The sequence below is a fragment of the Stegostoma tigrinum genome, chromosome 16, assembly GCF_030684315.1.
Source record: "Stegostoma tigrinum isolate sSteTig4 chromosome 16, sSteTig4.hap1, whole genome shotgun sequence".
Classification (NCBI taxonomy): domain Eukaryota; kingdom Metazoa; phylum Chordata; class Chondrichthyes; order Orectolobiformes; family Stegostomatidae; genus Stegostoma; species Stegostoma tigrinum.
In genome coordinates, this window is record NC_081369.1 from 53,135,899 (window position 1) to 53,154,135 (window position 18,237).

At 41.3% G+C, this 18,237-nt stretch overlaps 1 protein-coding gene across 1 annotated transcript in view; it reads left to right on the forward strand.

The window, feature by feature from the left end:
* Positions 1-18,237, forward strand: part of LOC125459673 (CBY1-interacting BAR domain-containing protein 2-like) — a 50,971-nt gene that overhangs the window by 12,587 nt on the left and 20,147 nt on the right. The window contains exons 2-5 of the mRNA XM_059651765.1: positions 3,683-3,917; positions 8,324-8,392; positions 10,950-11,051; positions 17,867-17,872. Coding sequence (XP_059507748.1) covers positions 3,683-3,917; positions 8,324-8,392; positions 10,950-11,051; positions 17,867-17,872 — 412 coding nt within the window. The remainder of the gene's footprint in view (positions 1-3,682; positions 3,918-8,323; positions 8,393-10,949; positions 11,052-17,866; positions 17,873-18,237) is intronic.

An 18,237-nucleotide genomic window follows, 5' to 3' on the forward strand; every position in this document is an offset into this window, starting at 1 on the left:
TCCCCTTCACTATCTGCTACTCCACCAATTTTAGTGTCATCAGCAAACTTGCGAATCAGACCACCTACGCCTTCTTCCAAATCATTTACGTATATCACAAACAACAGCGGTCCCAGCACAGATCCCTGTGAAGCACCACTGGTCTTAGGTCTCCAATTTGAGAAACTCCCTTCTGCTACTATCCTCTGTCTCCTGTTGCCCAGCCAGTTTTTTATCCATCTCGCTAGCTAACCCTGGACCCCATGTGACTTCACTTTCTCCATCAGCCTGCCATTGGGAACCTTATCAAACGCCTTACTGAAGTCCATGTATATGACATCTACAGCCTTTCCCTCATCTATCAACTTTGTCATATCCTCAAAGAATTCTATTAAGTTGGTAAGACATGACCTTCTCTGCACAAAACCATGTTGTCTATCACTGATGAGCCCATTTTCTTCCTAATGGGAATAAGTCCTATCCCCCAGTATCTTCTCCAGCAGCTTCCCTACCACTGACATCAGGCTTTCCGGTCGATAATTACCTGGATTATCCCTGCTATCCTTCTTAAACAAGGGGACAACATTAGCAATTCTCCAGTTCTCCAGGACCTCACCCTTGTGTAAGGATGCTGCAAAGAAATCTGTTAAGGCCCCAACTATTTCCTCTCTCACTTCCCTCAACAACCTGGGATAGATCCCATCCGGACCTGGGGACTTGTCCACCTTATTGCCTTTTAGAATACCCATCACTTCCTCCCTTGTTATGCCGACTTGACCTGGAGTAAGCAAACATCTATCCCTAACCTCAACCTCTGTCATGTCCGTCTCCTTGGTGAATACCGATGCAAAGTACTTGTTAAGAATGCCACCCATTTTCTCTGACTCAACGCATAACTTTCCTTCTTTGTCCTTAAGTGGGCCAATCCTTTCTCTAGTTACCCTCTTGCTCTTTATATATGAATAAAAGGCTTTGGGATTTTCCTTAGCCATGTTTGCTAAAGATATCTCATGTCCCCTTTTAGCCCTCTTAATTCCTTGTTTCAGATTCGCCCTACATTCCCGATATTCTCCCAAAGCTTCGTCTGTCTTCAATCACCTAAACCTTATGTATGCTTCCTTTTACCTCTTAGCTAGTCTCACAATTTCACTGTCATCCATGGTTCCCTAATCTTGCCATTTCTATCCCTCATTTTCAGAGGAACATATCTCTGCTGCACGCTAATTAACCTCTCTTTAAAAGCCTCCCACATATCAAATGTGGATTTATCTTCAAACAGTTTCTCCCAATCTACATTCCGCAGATCCTGCCGAATTTTGGTATAGTTGGCCTTCCCCCAGTTTAGATATCTTCCTTTAAGACCACTCTCATCTTTGTCCATGAGTATTGTAAAACTTACGGAATTGTGGTCACTATTTACAAAGTAGTCCCATACTGTAATTTCAACCACCTGGCCGGGTTCATTCCCCATCACAAGGTCCAGTATGGCCCCTTCCCCAGTTGGACTACATACATGCTGAGTTGGACTACGTGCATACAAACAAAATAAACTGAACAGGGATCAGAAGCGAGAAATCTGGCTGGTTCTTTCCTCTCTATCAAAGAACAAAGAACAAAGAAAATTACAGCACTGGAGCAGGCCCTTTGGCCCTCCAAGCCTACGCTGATTGAGATCCTCTGTCTAAGCCTGTCATGATGTAAATTGTAGCACTAGACATTCGCTGACTCAGCACTGACTGGTGACCTAACCTGGGCCTCTCTTGGTTTACACAAGGTTTATTGATTAGTCAAATAACTGAGGAAAGGAAACGCTGCTGGGCAATTTGAAGAAACAGTAAATTTGACCTCACTGCTTATGGTTTTATTTTGCTAAAGTGCACCAGTGGAAAGAGTATTTGTTAATTGTCCTGTAAGTAACAAAATATTGGAAATTGTTTAATTTCAGATGAAATGGTTTGCTGACTGAACCACCAGAAACCTAATCTGTGTCTTGTATTTTTATCTTAGTCTTCAGGTTTTCCTCCATTCATTTGAATTTCTTTTTATTCTTCGGTCATCTTTTTTTGCTTTTTTTGAATTCATTCACAGGATGAAGACATTGCTGGTCAGGCAGCATTTATTGCCCATCCTTAATTGCCCAGAGGGCAGTTGAAAGTCGGTCACATTGTTGTGGGTATGGAGTCACGTGTCGGCTAGGATGGCAGCTTCCTCCCTAACAGGGTGTTAGCAAACCAGATAGGCATTTCCCAACAATTATCATTAAACTCTTAATCCTAGGTGTTTATTGAATACAAATTCCACGAAGTGCCGTGGTGGGATTCAAACCCAGGTCCCCAGAATGTTGGCTGAGTCTCTGGATTAGCAATACAGATAATACCACTAGGCCATCACCTCCCCACTATCTTCCTTCCATCCTGACTCTCTACGTCATTTAAACCTGAAGCGAAGCATTCAAAACTGCAAGAAAAGAGCAAGATGCGTCTGCATGTACATGGACCTTTTCCAAGTAATGTCACCTCAGCAGTGATCCACATTGGATTAAAATAGAACGCTACTTAGTCAGACGCTTGTGAAGGGTTGAACTTACAGCAGGGTGAAGCTTACAAACATGTCAAAATAGTAAATCTGTTGTGTTTCATGTTTTTTTGAGTGCAGGATGTGGAAGATGTGAAAAAGTTACTAGGATTCGACAGTTTTTTTTGTTTTTGAATGACTTTTGAAATTGACAGTTGCTACAGTTTTTTGAGGCAAAACAAGGCTGGCTTGTTCATGAAAATGTACAGAAGCCAGGACATAGAAAGTGCTTATCGCAATATATGGAAGGCAGTCTTAAATAATTGAGATTTGGTCCACTGAATATAACAAACCGTCTGAACAAATAACAAATTAGTAACAAGAAGCTAGCAAAAGGCTGAAGAATTAGCTTAATCTGAAATTTTCACAGTGAGGGAAGATGATGATTGCTGGAAATATAGAAAGGCCCTGCTGTAAGAAAAATGTTATGAAACTAGAAAGGGTTCAGAAAAGATTTGCAAGAATGTTGCCAGGGTTGGAGGGTTTGAGCTATAGGGAGAGGCTGCATAGGCTGGGGCTGTTTCCCCTGGAGTGTCGGAGGCTGAGCGGTGACCTCACAGAGGTTTATAAAATCAAGAGGGGCATGGATAGGATGAATAGACAAGGTCTTCTCCCCAGGGTAGGGGGAGTCCAAAACCAGAGGGCATAGGTTTAAGATGGAAGCGGAAAGATTTACAAGGGACCTAAGGGCAACGTTTTCATGCAGAGGGTGCTGTGTGTGTGGAATGGGCTGCGGAGGAAGTGATAGAGGCTGGTACAATTACAATATTTACAATGCACCTGGATGGGTACATGAATACGAAAGGTTTAGAGGGATATGGGCCAAATGCTGGAAGATGGGACTAGATTTATTTAGGATATCTGAGTGGCATAACAGGTTGGACTGAAGGTCTGTTTCCATTTTGTACAGCTCTCTGATTCAATGACATCAATGTGTTTTAGACAGAAATGACCTGGATTCAGCACAACGTCATTCCTCGAACAAAGTTCTGATTTGCCTTGGTTACTATTCCAGAGATCCACTCATTCCGAATCAATTTTTCATGTGTCTCAATTTCTCAGAATATTATTTTGTAATTGCTGCTCTCAACGCAGCCTGCTTTCATCTCCTAACCTTTATTTTGTAAAGGGACGCTCAGGTCAAGATCATGGAAGCGACAGTGAACAATGCAGAAAAGTACCTTGGCCAATTCTGCATGCTCCTGGCTTCCTACACACGCAAGAATGCAAGGCTGAGGGACAAGGCTGACCTGCTGATAAGACAGATCATGGACTTTGCAAACACCGAAAATCCAGAGTTACGAAGGTGCCTCAAGGACTTTGGAGAGGAGTTGTCAAAGATTCAGGACTATCGCCAGGCAGAGGTAGTCATGTTCATAGAAATGTCTACGTCTGTGGAGCTGGGTAAAATGTGATTTCTTTTCACGTGTATATATTACAGAAGCCTCACTGAGGCAAAGAAACATGAGTTAGTTTATCACTGGCACACATCATTGCTTACTGCAGTCATGGTGATACTAATTTGAGTGATTGGCATAATATTGTCAGCTACTTACAGTTTTAAAGTAATTACATGTTTACAGACATTCTGCAGTTAGGGCTGTATTAGCAATGTTTCTGCAAGAATACTGACTAGAAGCTGTACAGGACTATCATTGGAGACATTTATTGTAACTTTTTAACCTTCATTCTGAGGAGGTAGGGAGTATTCAGCACATCTAAAATTACCATCAACAGCTCAGCTGAATTTAGGTATGTGCTGTGTGGGGAAATGTTGGCATTCCATTTAATGATAAAGCTTATTCAAGTTCAAAAGCAGTGAGTGTTCACTTTTTCCGTAATAGTGTGTGTGTTGTGCAGACACCTGGAGGCAATATGAAGCTTAATGTCCATGCTTCAAATCATTTGCAAATAAATAAATTTCATGGTGCTAAACTGAACAAATTTTCATTTTCCAATTTGGGAGAATAATGACAATAAAAGTCCTCATCAAATTCCCAGCCCAATTACTTACAGCTCTTATTGACTAAAGCAGAAATAAGCGCAAATATGAGTGAATTATCCAAGTTTTGCAATGTTTGAAAAGCCATCATTCCAATTTAAATACGGGAAATACTTTCAGGGTTGGAAGCATTTATAATCAGTCTTAGTTGATTCCCAGTAGGTGAGATCAATACAGTCACTTTGGATTGAAAGTTTCTAAAAACTTATTTGGAACATTGCCTAATGCAAAGGGAGCAAGTCGATCTATCATTTGGTGTAAGAGAACCTAAGCTTTTCTTTTTCCTGTTTGAATGTAAGAGAATATAAAGAAGCCAGTGCTGCATATCAATAATAACTGTTGAACATTTTGAAAAGATATTACCTGTATGGTTCATGGTTAATGGCTCAGTCATAGCCTGACGTTTTGGTAAAGGTCAGGCAGCTGCCTTGCATTTCTCTTCAGTGTCTGAGTCACCTGTTGTGCATTTCCACTATTTGATACAAAGTTCCGAAATCAACTGGGCTTCAGTTCCAAAGGATGGGGCAGGATGAACACAGCAGGCCAAGCAGCATCTTAGGAGCATAAAAAGCTGACGTTTTGGGCCTAGACCCTTCATCAGAAAAGGGGGATGGGGAGAGGGAACTGGAATAAATAGGGAGAGAGGGGGAGGTGGACCGAAGATGGATAGAGGAGAAGACAGGTGGAGAGGAGAGTATGGGTGGGGAGGTGGGGAGGGGATAGGTCAGTCCGGGGGGGACGGACAGATCAAGGGGGCAGGATGAGGTTAGTAGGTAGGAAATGGAGGTACGGCTTGAGGAGGGGATAAGTGAGAGGAAGAGAATGTTAGGCAGGCGGGGATGATCTGGGCTGGTTTTGGGATGCAGTGGGGGTGGGGAGATTTTGAAGCTGGTGAAATCAACATTGATGCCATTGGGCTGCAGGGTTCCCAAGCGGAATATGATTGCAGTTCCTGCAACCTATGGGTGTCATTATTATGGCACTGCAGGAGGTCCAGGATGGGCATGTTGTATCAAGGGGGCAGTAGGAGGAGGTGTCGGAGAGCTGGCGTCTGGCTTCAGCCAGATAAAGGTCAGTGTGCCATACTACAACTGCGCCTCCCTTGTCTGCAGGTTTGATGGTGAGGTTGGGATTGGAGCCGAGGGCTGCCCGTTCTGCAGGGGAGAGATTGGAGTGGGTGAGAGGGGTGGAGAGGTTGAGGCGGTTAATGTCTCGACGGCAGTTGGAGATGAAGAGGTCAAGGGAGGGTAGGAGGCCTGGGGGTGATGTCCAGCAATGTGTCTCAAGTTTCCATTGATATTGAGCTATTCAGAGCATTATAGCTGTGGATGGTAATAATGAAGTTGCTTTATTTATAAATCCCAAGATGTACTTCCAAATTTTGGCACCAGGAGGATTCTGCAACCCTCCCATCTTAGGCTAATATATTTCTGTTGAATTTGTTTTATTAGTTTCTTTGACTGTTGCTCACTGTTCATACCACCATACCTTTTAGCCTATTTTAGGTAGAGTCATAGTCATAGAGTCATAGAGACGTACAGCATGGGAACAGACTCTTCAGTCCAACTCGTCCATGCCAACCAGATATCCTCAGTAAGTCTAGTTCTATTTGCCAACATTTGGCCCATATCCCTCTAAACCCTTACTATTCATGTATCCATCCGGATGTCTGTTAAATGTTGTTATTGTACCAGCCTCCACCACTTCTTCTGGCAGCTCATTCCATACTCACATCACCCTCTGCATGAAAACGTTGCACCTTAGGTCCCTTTTAAATCCTTCCCCTCTCACCTTAAACCTATGCCCTCTACTCCCTACTCTCGGAAAATAGCCTTGGCTATTGACCCTATCCATGCCCTTCATGATTTTATAATCTTCTACAAGGTCACTCCTCAGCCTCTGACACTACAAGGAAAACAGCCCCAGCCTATTCAACCTCTCTCAATAACTCCAACCCTGGCAGCGTGCTTGTAAATATTTTCTGAACGTTTCCAAGTTTAACAACATCATTCCTATGGCAGGGAGACCGAGTTAAACGCAGTAATCCAAATATGGCTTAACGAATGCCCTGTACAGCTGCAACGTGACCTCCCCACTCCTATACTCAATGAATTGACCAATAAAGGCAAGCATATCAAATGCTTTCTTCATTACCCTGTCTACCTGTGACACTATTTTCAAGGAACTACAAGCCTGCACCCCAAGGTCCCTTTGTTTGGCAACACTCTTCATAACTCTACCTTTAAGTGTATAAGTCCTGCCCCGACTTGCCTCACCAAAATGCAACCCCTCACACTTATCTAAATTAAACTTTATCTGCTAGCCCTTGGCCCACCTGATCAAGGTCCTATTATACTCTGAGCTAGATTTTCTTACTCTCCACTAAACCACCAATTTGCGTGTCATCTACAAATGTACTAACCATGCTTCTTATATTCACACACAAGTCATTTATATAAATGATGTAAAGCAGTGGGCTCAGCACTGAACCTGGTGACATTTCACTGGTCACAGGCCTCCAGACTGAAAAACAACCCTCCACCACCATCCTATGTTGCGACCCTCTGAGTCAATTTTATATCCACATGGCTAGCTCTCCCTGGATTTCATATGATCGAAACTCGCTAACCAGTCCACCATGCAGAACCTTGTTGAATGCCTTGCTGAAGTCCTGCAGACAACGTCCACCACTCTGCCATCATTGGTCTTCTTTGTCCCTTCTTCAAAAAACTTAATCAAGTCAGTGAGACACAATTTCCCACATAAAAAACCAAATTGACTATCCCTAGACAGTCCTTGCCTTTCTAAGTACATGCAAATTCTGTTCCTCAGAAATTCCTCCACAACTTACCCTCCACTGATGTCAAGCTCACCAATCTACAGTTTCCTGCCTCTTCCTTACCACCTTTCTTAAATAATGGCATCACATTAGCCACCCTCCAGTCTTCTGGCATCTCACATGTGACTATCAATATGAATATCTCAGCAAGGGGCCCAGCATTCACTTCCTTAGCTTCCAACAGAAAGTCCTAATCATGCCCCAGCCTCTCCCCTCATGCCTATGAAATTAGCTTTATTTAAGTTTAAGATCTTTGTCTGTGATTGGAGCATGTAACTTTGAAATGTAACATGGAATTCAATGGTATTAAGATCACTACTTACCAGTCGATCTTGCATTATGATTTCTTGTCACAACACCAGTTCTAAGGCAGTTTTATCCCTAATCACTTCCACAATGAATTGCTGTAGGAAACTGGTGGAAAACATTCATTTCACAAATTTATGTATATCTTGAAATGACACGAATAATTAACTCTTCCAAGCAACCCTTTCTGACAGAGACTTCACTTCCCCCAAGTCATAGTGGAATCCTAAACCATAACCATTATCCAAACATAACATGCGTTAATGCTAGGGAGAATAAGAGGAAAGTAAAATCTCAGTTTTATATTTCCGTGAGGAATTCTCAGCATTTCGTAACTGTCCAACAATAATCATTGTAATCGGCTTTTACTGATTACTGGGTTGAGATTTCCAAACGCCTCGGAAAAATGAAGTGCTCAGGGAGCCTACAGGGAACAGCGACAAGAAGTGATTACCACAAGATGGGAGTTAATTAATGTATGAGGGAATTAGCCATATAGCAAAATTATGTTTCAATTATTAATACTTCACAATGCCATAACTTCACAACTGGCTGCAGCAATTTCTTGATAATATTGGCCTTTGTAATAACTCCTGTTTTCCTTCCTTATCAAATTGTTTTAGGTGGAGAGACTGGACGCCAAGGTTATTGAGCCACTAAAGGCTTACGGTCCCCTGACAAAATCCAAACGGGTATTTTGTTTTATGTTGCTCATTAATTTTCTTTGCTGATGTTTCCAACTAATCAAAAGTCATGTTCTTTTCCAACTGTGTAGCAAAAACCCTATCTGAACAACAACTTGCATTTACATAGTGCCGGTAATGTAATACAAACAATCCAAGCTGCTGCACAGAACATAAAAAATAGGAATTGATACTGAGCTATGTAGGGATGTACCAGAACAGTAGAAAGATTTGAACTAGTGTTTAATGAAGAAGACAGAGAGATTTGGAGTGGAAATTTCAGTGAATCATAGAATCCCCACAATGTGGACACAGGCCCTTTAGCCCAACAAGTCCACACCAATCCTCAGAGCGTCCCACCAATCTACACGTCCCTGAACACTACAGGTAATTTAGCATGGCCAATCCAGCTAACCTGCACATCCTTGGACTGTGGGAGAAAACCTGCGCAGACACAGGGGCTTCATGCAAACTCTGCACAGACAGTCACCCGAGGCTGGAATTGAACCCAGGTCCCTAGTGCTGTGAGGCTGCAGTGCTAACCACTGAGCCACCGTGCCACTTGTGCTGACAGCCCAGGCAGCTAAAGATATTGCCAACAATATTGGAATGAAGGAATATTTAAAAGGACAAAATTAGAGGAGAAAAGACCCAAATAGCCACTGGGTGAGGTTCCCCAACTTGTTACGGTTCCAGAGATAGTAGGAACTGCAGATGCTGCAGAATCTGAGATAACAAGGTGTAGAGCTGGATGAACAGCAGGCAAAGCAGCATCAGAGGAGCACGAAGGCTAGCACTTCGAGCCTAGACCCTACTGCAGAAAAAAGGTTCCAGGCAGCATATCAGATGGAATGGCTCTGTTTCTCTACCCACCCCTTCATGATCAGTTGGTTGCAACAGGATCAATTTAAAAACGATCCCGTCCGTTGCAATTATGTTTCTCCCAGAACCAAGTGAACCTGCGTTTTAAAAGGACACTGCCTTCGTTTAAAAAAAGTGAATTTATTAAATACTGAACGAAAGAATAAAAAGTAACACAGCAAGTGCCACTCACATTTTCAGCTTCTGTGCTGGGGTTTCTAACAATTGAGTCTTTGCTAGTTTGGATACCAAGCAAAAGGGCGACTGGGGCTTGGTTCTAGTTAGGATACAGGCACTGAAGTTTAGGATGAATGCAACACCCCAGAGGTTTCAAGATATGATTCTGGCTGTGTATTGCTAAGGAGCACAACTGTTACAGCCTGCTCCTGTTAACCAAAAGAGACTGGTAACGATTACAGGGGAATTCTTTTGACTTGTCTAAGTTTTGAAGTGGACTGATATTGTGGCAACATCTGCGGTTCAGACCACTGCGCCTCTTGGCTGGAAGATACGCAGTGAGAGTAGGTAAAACATTGGACAATGGGGGAAGGCACTCAGAAACGAATGGGAGAAAACACACTGCAAACGCCGGCTGAAATTTCGAAGAAATGACTGTACCAGGAAACTCAATCATTGCCTGAAAGTGAGAAAGACTGACCATTCTTGGCGAAAATCTTCTGTTTACAACCGGAAGCTGAAAGAAAGATTCCCAACCCTCCGAGCAAGGTTGCTACATTAACCAGGGATGTGGGGGTGTTGGTTGAGACTCCAGCTAAAGACGGGGATTTAATTTCCACAAATGTAGAAGGAAGAGAGGGGATTTCATTGCAATATGTCACATCCTTAATGGATCTAATGGGGCAAATGCTGGAAGGAATACAATGGAGAACATGGGATAAGGGTGGAGTGGTGTTGAAGCAATAGGGGTCTTGGCTGAAGAGGATCCTGTGATGCCGCATTTCAACAATGCCCCCCATAACTTGCGCCATCTGGCCACTTAGCAAACCAGTGGGTGGTCTTACCCCAGACTAATTATCCTGGGAGCAGAAAGGTCAGAGACTGGGAGCTCTTCTGTACTCAGCATCACCAATGGGCAAGCAGTTGGCCTTGGATGGAGGAGGGATTCAGGTGCGGGTGAGTGATGGCAGAAGGAGGTTTGTAGGGTGAAGCCGGTGAGGGAGAGAGGTCAATAGTTTGGACTGGATTCTGGTTTACAGTGAGATGTTCTTCTCGATTTCAGGTTCCTCAATCAGGCACTGAATATCTCCAAATGCTCCCCACTAATATATCCTCCCCAATCCCAGAAACCCTAAACATGCAAATGTTTGCTTGTCATACTCCCAGTGTAGTGAATCCTCTGCCTGCCACTGGTTATTACCCATAGTTCAGCACTGCTTTCTCGGTGGCAATAGCTCAGTCAATGACAAGTTGATTTGCCAACCAATAAGCAGCCTTATCCCCTCAACTATAAATTGTTGTGCTTATTTGAAATTTGGCATTCTTGTTTTGACAGCATGCCTCGCTTTAGCGATAACTCAAGTTCTGTATCACTAAGCAATAGTAAATTTATACAACAGAATTGGAGATCCTGCCACAAAATAAAATGGACATTAACTTTATTAGTACACAGTGTACAAGTCTAACACATTTCCTTGCTTTTGAAAACATTACGTTAGCTTGGTTTTTCTTTCCACTATGAAATCAGGCAGATATCAAGAAATGTAATAGTGTCCGCAATCGTGAAATGAAGGAACTTGAAAACCTGCAAAAGTTGAAACAGAGAAACCCTTCCGACAGGCAAGGGATTGTATCCTTTTTGAAAGTTCTGCTATTGAGGGTGGAGACTTTAAAGAAAAGAATGATTATTTGTTTACACAACTTTTCACATGTGTATAATGGCTGTAGCGGGACTGTAACTATCAAATGAAGTTCGAAGCTAAATTTAGAAGAATATACAATATAGATATAAGTACTGTTGATATATATGTAAATACAAATTATGACTGGTATGTATTAATCACTGGGATTTAGAAGTTTTATATTTGTATTATTCTATCAAGTGGTTACATCATAATTAATAATCCTTCAAAATTTCACTTATATTAATGCTTATACCATCACATACTATGTACAAATACAGGCAGGAAAGTCTGCTAAAACATTTTGGAAGAGAAACGTTGTTCTGAAATGTTTACAGTATATACATTACCAGCGACTTCAATAAAATATTCTCCTCTTGCTGATCTGTTAACAGCTTCAAGCCACTTCTAAAGCCTGGAGCAAACAATTGAATATTAAATTGGTGTTTTGTAAGGAAGTAATTTAACACAAAATTAATCATCATTCATCAAATTGTGTACTGTTGAGCAATTAAGAGATAGTCTTTGTATAAGTTCACCCATTCTTCAGTTTCTTCAGACCTCAAGGTATTTTTATCAATATGTAGATGATGATTGGCAGAAGATGTCCTCCCTCTCTGATGAAGGGTCTAGGCCCGAAACGTCAGCTTTTGTGCTCCTGAGATGCTGCTGGACCTGCTGTGTTCATCCAGCCTCACATTTTATTATCCGTCATAAGCTGCCCTAGTTCCAATCTTCTTGCTCACTTGACTGCTATGGTGGGTTCAAACTGGCTTGTCAGGAGGATGGGTAAAGCCAAATTGAAGGGAGGAACATAGTAAAGTAAATCAAAAAGTTGCTAGGGAAACGAAAAGACAGGAGAAGACTGTTAAGCATTGACAGGGTGCTTCAAAGGTGGAATGATGTCAAAAAGAGAAAGTTAAGAGCACGCTACTTGAATGCCGATGGTACCCGATATAAAGGGGCAGTAAGAGATACATTGGTATGATCTAATTGCCATTACAGACATGGCTGCATGGGACTGGGACCAGGACCAGGAAATTAACAATTCAAGGATATTTGGCATTTAGGAAGGAAAGATGAAAAGCAAAAGGAGGTGAAACTGTGCTTATAATAAAGAATGGGATCAGTATATTAGAAGTCATAGAATCCCTACAGTGCAGAAAGAGGCCATTTGGCCCATTGCATCCACACTGATTGTCCAAAGGGCATTCCATCCAAACCTATCCTATCCCTGCCACCCCAGGTTTCCCATGGCTAAGCCATCTAGCCTGTACCATCCCTGGACACTCTGGGGCAATTTAACATGGCCAATCCATCTAATCCGTGCATCTTTGACTGTGCGATGAAACCAGAACAAATCTACACAGACACAGGGAGAATGTGCAAACTCTACTCAGACAGTCACCTCAGGCTGGAATCAATTCTGGGTCCCTGGCACTGTGAGGCAGCAGTGCTAACCTCTGTGCCACTGTGCCAGCTTAGTAAGAAAGAATCTCAGATCAGAAGAATAACATGTGGAATCTCTTTGGTTGGAGCTTAGAAACAGAAAAGGATGACTGACATTGGTTGGAGTTATTTATAGCAATAGCTTGGGGTATGGTATTAATCAGGAAACAGAAGAATGCAGCTTACACAGTTCATTTATTATGAGTAACTTCAATCTCTGGACTGTATAAATCAATTGAACTCTAAAGAGATGAATGATGCATGCCTGGAGTGTGATAGTAATGGTTTTCTAGAGCAGTATGTCGACTAGATGAAATGCTATTTTAGATCTAGTGTTATGAAATAAAAAGGGCTAGTTAAAACATTATTATAAAAGACCTTTCGGGATAAGTGATCACAATATGATAGAATTTGCAATTATGTTTGAAAATGAGGTGGCTCAATTTGAAGCAAAGGCATTATATTTGAATGAAAGAAATTATGAAGGCATAAAACACAAATTGCCTCAGTTAGATTGGAGAAAATATTGGGAAAATAACTATACATAAGCACTGGACAGCCTTTAAAGAGCTATACATTTCTTCCAGGTGCAAAACCTCAAAAAGGTCAACCACAGAAAAGAAGGATGTTCACAATTGTATAAGATTAAAAGTAAAGTCTTATAAAATAGGCAGAAATAGCAGTAAACCTGAGGTTTAAGATGTTTTAGATTACAACAAAGGAGAGCCACAAACATGATAAGGAAGGGGAAAATATTAATGCCATCTGGCTGAAGGAAAACATAAAAATGGACAGCAAATGCTTCTATGGGTACATAAAAGTAAAACATTTGGCTAAAATGAATGCAGGTCCACAACAGAGAGTCCGGACCATTTTATAATGGGGAATAGAGAGATGGTAGACAAGCTGTATGATTATATTGTGTTTGTTTTTACTGACTAAGATACAATAAAACTCCCAGACCACTGATTAAAATGACTAGGAAGAATGGGATGTCAAAGGAAATTAGCATTAGTAAGAAGGTTATACTTGTAAAATTAATGAGGCTGAAATTTGATTAATTTTGAGGACATAAGAGTTTACATCCAGAGTGTTAAGGAGAGTTAGAGATAGTCATTTGGATCATTTGGAAAATTCTATAGACTCTGGAATGTTCCTTGAGGAATGAAAGGAAGAAAATGTTACTTTGATATTTAGGGAGGGAGGAAGAGAGAAGTCTACAGACCAGTTAGCTTTACATTAATTATAGAGAAAATGCTAGAATTTACTATAAAGGATAGGATAATCATAGAATCATAATTTAAAGAATCATAGAGTATAGAAGAGGCCGTTTCAGCCCATCAAGCCTGTACCACCCAAAATATGCTACTACCTACATTAGTCCTACTTTCCTGTGCTAAGCCTATTGTCTTGAATGTGACATCAACCCAAGTGTTCGTTCAAATACATTTTAAAGGCTGTGAGATTTCTCCCCTCAAACACCCTCCCAGGCAGTCCTTTCCAGAACCCCCATCACCTCCTGGGTGAAAAAGTTTTTTCCTCAGATCCCCTCTAAACCTCATGCCTTTCAATTTAAAATTATGGTCCCTTGTTATTGACCCTTTGACTAAGGGGAACAGCTACTTTCTACTCACCCTGTGCATGTTCCTCAGAATTTTATAAATCTCTATCAGATTCTCCCATCAGCCTTCTGTACTCCAAAAACAAAACCCAAGCCTATCCAACTTCTCTTCATTGCTGAATTCCTCCACCCCAGGCAACATCCTGGTGAATCTCCTCACATCCCGTCCACTGCAATTACATCCTGTAGTGTGGTGACAAGAATGCACACAGTGTTCCAGCTGTGGCCTAACCAAAGTTCTGTACAGCTCCAACATAATATCCCAGCTCCTACAATCTATGCCACAATGGATAAAGGCCTAAGTAGACATCTGGATAATAACAGCAAGGGCCCAAACAAACCTTCCAGGTGAAGCAGCACTTTACCTGCATTTCCCATGATCTAGTCTCCTGCATATGCTGCTCACAACATAGTCTCCTCTACATTGGGGAAAGGAAGTGTAGACTTAGTGCCCATTTCGCAGAACATCTAAGTTCTGTCCACAAAAAGGACCCTGAGCTTCCAGTTGCCTGCTACTTTAACACTCCATCCTGTTCCCTGGCGAACATCTCTGTCTCAGGCTTGCTGCAGTGTTCCAGCAAAGCTCAGCACAGGCTGGAAGAACAACACCTCATTTTCCTCTTAGGCACCCTACAGCCCTCTGGGCTCGATATCAGGTTCAGTAATTTTAGGGCCTAAACTCTCCCATGTAATAGCCTCTTACCCTGACACAGCAGGCCTTATTATCACATAGTCTGCCATTACACACCACCTATTGTTAGCCACTAATGGTCTCCATTAACAGCTTTTCACCCACCTAACCAAATCATTACCAACTCCTTTGTCAGTCTGACTGTTCTCTCTCTTTGGGCCATATCCCCACCAAAGGTTTACTCCTTACCTCCTCTCCCGCCCTATCTTCTGCATATAAACCAACATTTTCCTAGCTACCATCAGTTCTGAGGAAGGGTCAACGGACCCAAAACATTAACTCTGATTTTTCTTCACAGATGCTGCCAGACCTGCTGAGCGTTTCCAGCAGCTTCTGTTCTTGTTCCTGACTTACAGCATCTGCAGTTCTTTCCATTTTTATCTGGATAATAATGTTCAAATTGGGCCCGGTTAGCATGGATGTATGAAGAGGAAATTGTTTTTTATGAAATGTTGAAGTTTTTAGAAGCTATTACTACCAAAATTGATAATGGAGAACCAATAGATGTAGTATATTAGATATTGATATACTTAGAAGGCTTTTGATTAATACACCTACAGGAGACTGGTTAGAAGAATTAAAGCATATAGCACAGTAAGTAATGTACTGGCATAGATTAATCAATGGCTAACAGACAGAAAACAGAGCAGGAATAAATGGATCATTCTTATATTAACAGGCTGTGACCAATGGGGTACCACAAGGATCAGTACTTGGGTTCCACTTGTTCAAACTCGATATCAATGATATTGAAGGGGGGAGTAAATGTATTATTTCTGAATTTGTGGAAGACTCAACACTAACTGGGAATGTGTGTCATGAGGAATATGTAGAGAGGATTCAGAAAGTTTTGGGCAGGCTTAGTAATTGGACAAGAACATGGCAAATGGAATATCATGTGAAAAAAATGTGAAGTTATGCAGTTTGGAAAAAGGAACAGATATGCAAAGAATGCATCAAATGGTAAGAGGTTGAAAAGTGTACATGTATAAAAAGGGACCTACATGTCCGTGCCGATAAGTCACCAAAGGCTAATATGCAGGTGCAGAAAGCCAATAGGAAGGCTAATGGAATGTTAACCTTTACTGCAAGAAGAGTACAGGAGAAGTGGCATCTTGCTTTAATTGTATAGGAGCTCGGTTAGACTACACCTATGTACAGTTTTGGTCTCTTTATCTTAGGAAAAGTTTTTATTGCCTTGAGGGTATGGTTTATCTGCTTGACACATGAATTTTGTATTCTTACAATTGTTGCTTTCCAAAGCAGCAAATTCTCCAGTGGAGAGATGGGTGTGCGGTGATGCCATTTAGAATTATGTAAGATGCCTCAGTCACACAGATTTAAATGTCTGATAAAAACATCACAGGGACAATTTTTACTGGATATTCATAACATTAATTTTCAAATACCTTTGGTATATGATCATAACTGGCAGCTTTACATGAAGGAATGGGACCTAGCTTCAGCACAGTAACCAATTTATAAAGTTCTTATGAGATGGTTTTCAAGACCTGGATACTACTGTCACCTTATTCAGGTAAACTCTTTGGAGTCAGCACCTCTCTGTAAGATGTCACATTGTAATGTTCACATCTCAGGGATCTGTTTGGCATTTCACAAGAGCATAAGCAATAAATTCTGCTGCCAATTATTTCCATTGAACTCTAGAGATCAAGAAGCACAAGACGGTTTTATTTTTATTCATTACAGGATGTGGGTATCACTGGCCAGATCAGCATTTATTGCCCAGAGAGCTATTGAATCAATCCATTGCTGTGGGTCTGGAGTCACATGTAGGCCAGACCAGGTAAGGAAGGCAGATTTCCTTCCCAAAAGAACACTAGTGAACCAGATGAGTTTGTCTGGCAACCATTTCATGGACATCATTAGACTCTTATTTCAGGATTTTTATTGAATTCATACTTCACCATCTGCCATAGTCAGATTTGAACCCAGGTCCCCAGAACCTACCTGCATCTCTGGGTTAATAGTCTAGTGACAATGGCACTAGACATTCACCTCCCCTTCAAATTAGTCAAGGTCTCCGGAACAGCTTAGTCATTGATAACATTTCTTACCCTTCTCTCAGGATGGGATTTAATTAATTATCAGTTTAAGTTGCATTATTCACATGAGCTCCCTTTAATGATTAATCATCATTTATGGATGAGAAAGGCCATTTAACCTATTCTGATTTATTCTTCAACAATCCCTTCCCTGCCCAATGTTGCTTCTGATTGTGACTTAAATGTTTCTGGTACTCTGCCAGGAACTCCATTCACATATTGAAATTGACTGGTGTCAAGACACTTCTTAGAATTGCACATAAACCTTTCCTTAGCTTATGCTCTTTTGCTCGTATAACTTAGCACTGTATTCTGATTTCACAGTTAATCAATTTTAACCCACTTGTGCTGATTTTCATAACCAGGCCACTGTGTTAAATTTAAAACAGTTGAGATCCCCACATGTCTCGCCTGGAGAAACTCACTGATTACTTCCCCATAATCTTCAATATATCCTGCAAAACTGCACCCATTGTTCTCACCCTTTCTCATCCATTTTCAAGTTTTAGCTGAGTCATTAAAACTTTGAAGCTAATTACTAATCCATCATGTCAAATTTTATTGGATACCTTTTGGAAGTCGAAAAACCTGAGATGTCACGTCTTCAAAGAATTCAAGGAGATTAGTCAGCAGGATGTAACACCTGGAATGTGAATTTTTACAAAATTGGATAATCTGCTGACTGTATCCATTGTGTCAGAATTCATGTCAAATAATCCTCAAGTACCGTCAGATCTATAATCAGTTTTTATTTTCCTAATTTTTTATAGTATGTTTTAAAAGAGCAGGAGGATGGAATGGATTACATTGTACACTCACATAAAGCATTGTGTACATGCACAGAAATGTTGGAATTAGCTTTTAAGCAATGTGAATGAAATTAGAAATTGTTATCTCATCATTCAAGGTTTTGTTTTCCTTAACTGATCTTTCCAGTCGCTGGTATGTGATTTTTAAATTTGTATCTGAAGTTTAAAAATTCACTCTAGTGCAGCAGGTTCAGATTATTGTGGGCTCAGTGTCTCGGACAATTACGAATTTTCAATGTGCTGGAGGTAGGAAGGGAGTAGGGAAGGCAATTGCCTCCAATGAATTGCCCCCTTAGCCCCTTAAGGAGGTGATGATGGAGCCTGTCCAGAACTCCTGGTGAACTTGAGCTGTCTTGTACACATCAGTACATAATTGTCAGATTCACTGCAGACTTCAGTTCATCCCTTTGGAGATAACAAAGTGTGGAGCTGGATGAACACAGCAGGCCAAGCAGCATCTTAGGAGCACAAAAGCTGACATTTCGGGCCTAGACCCTT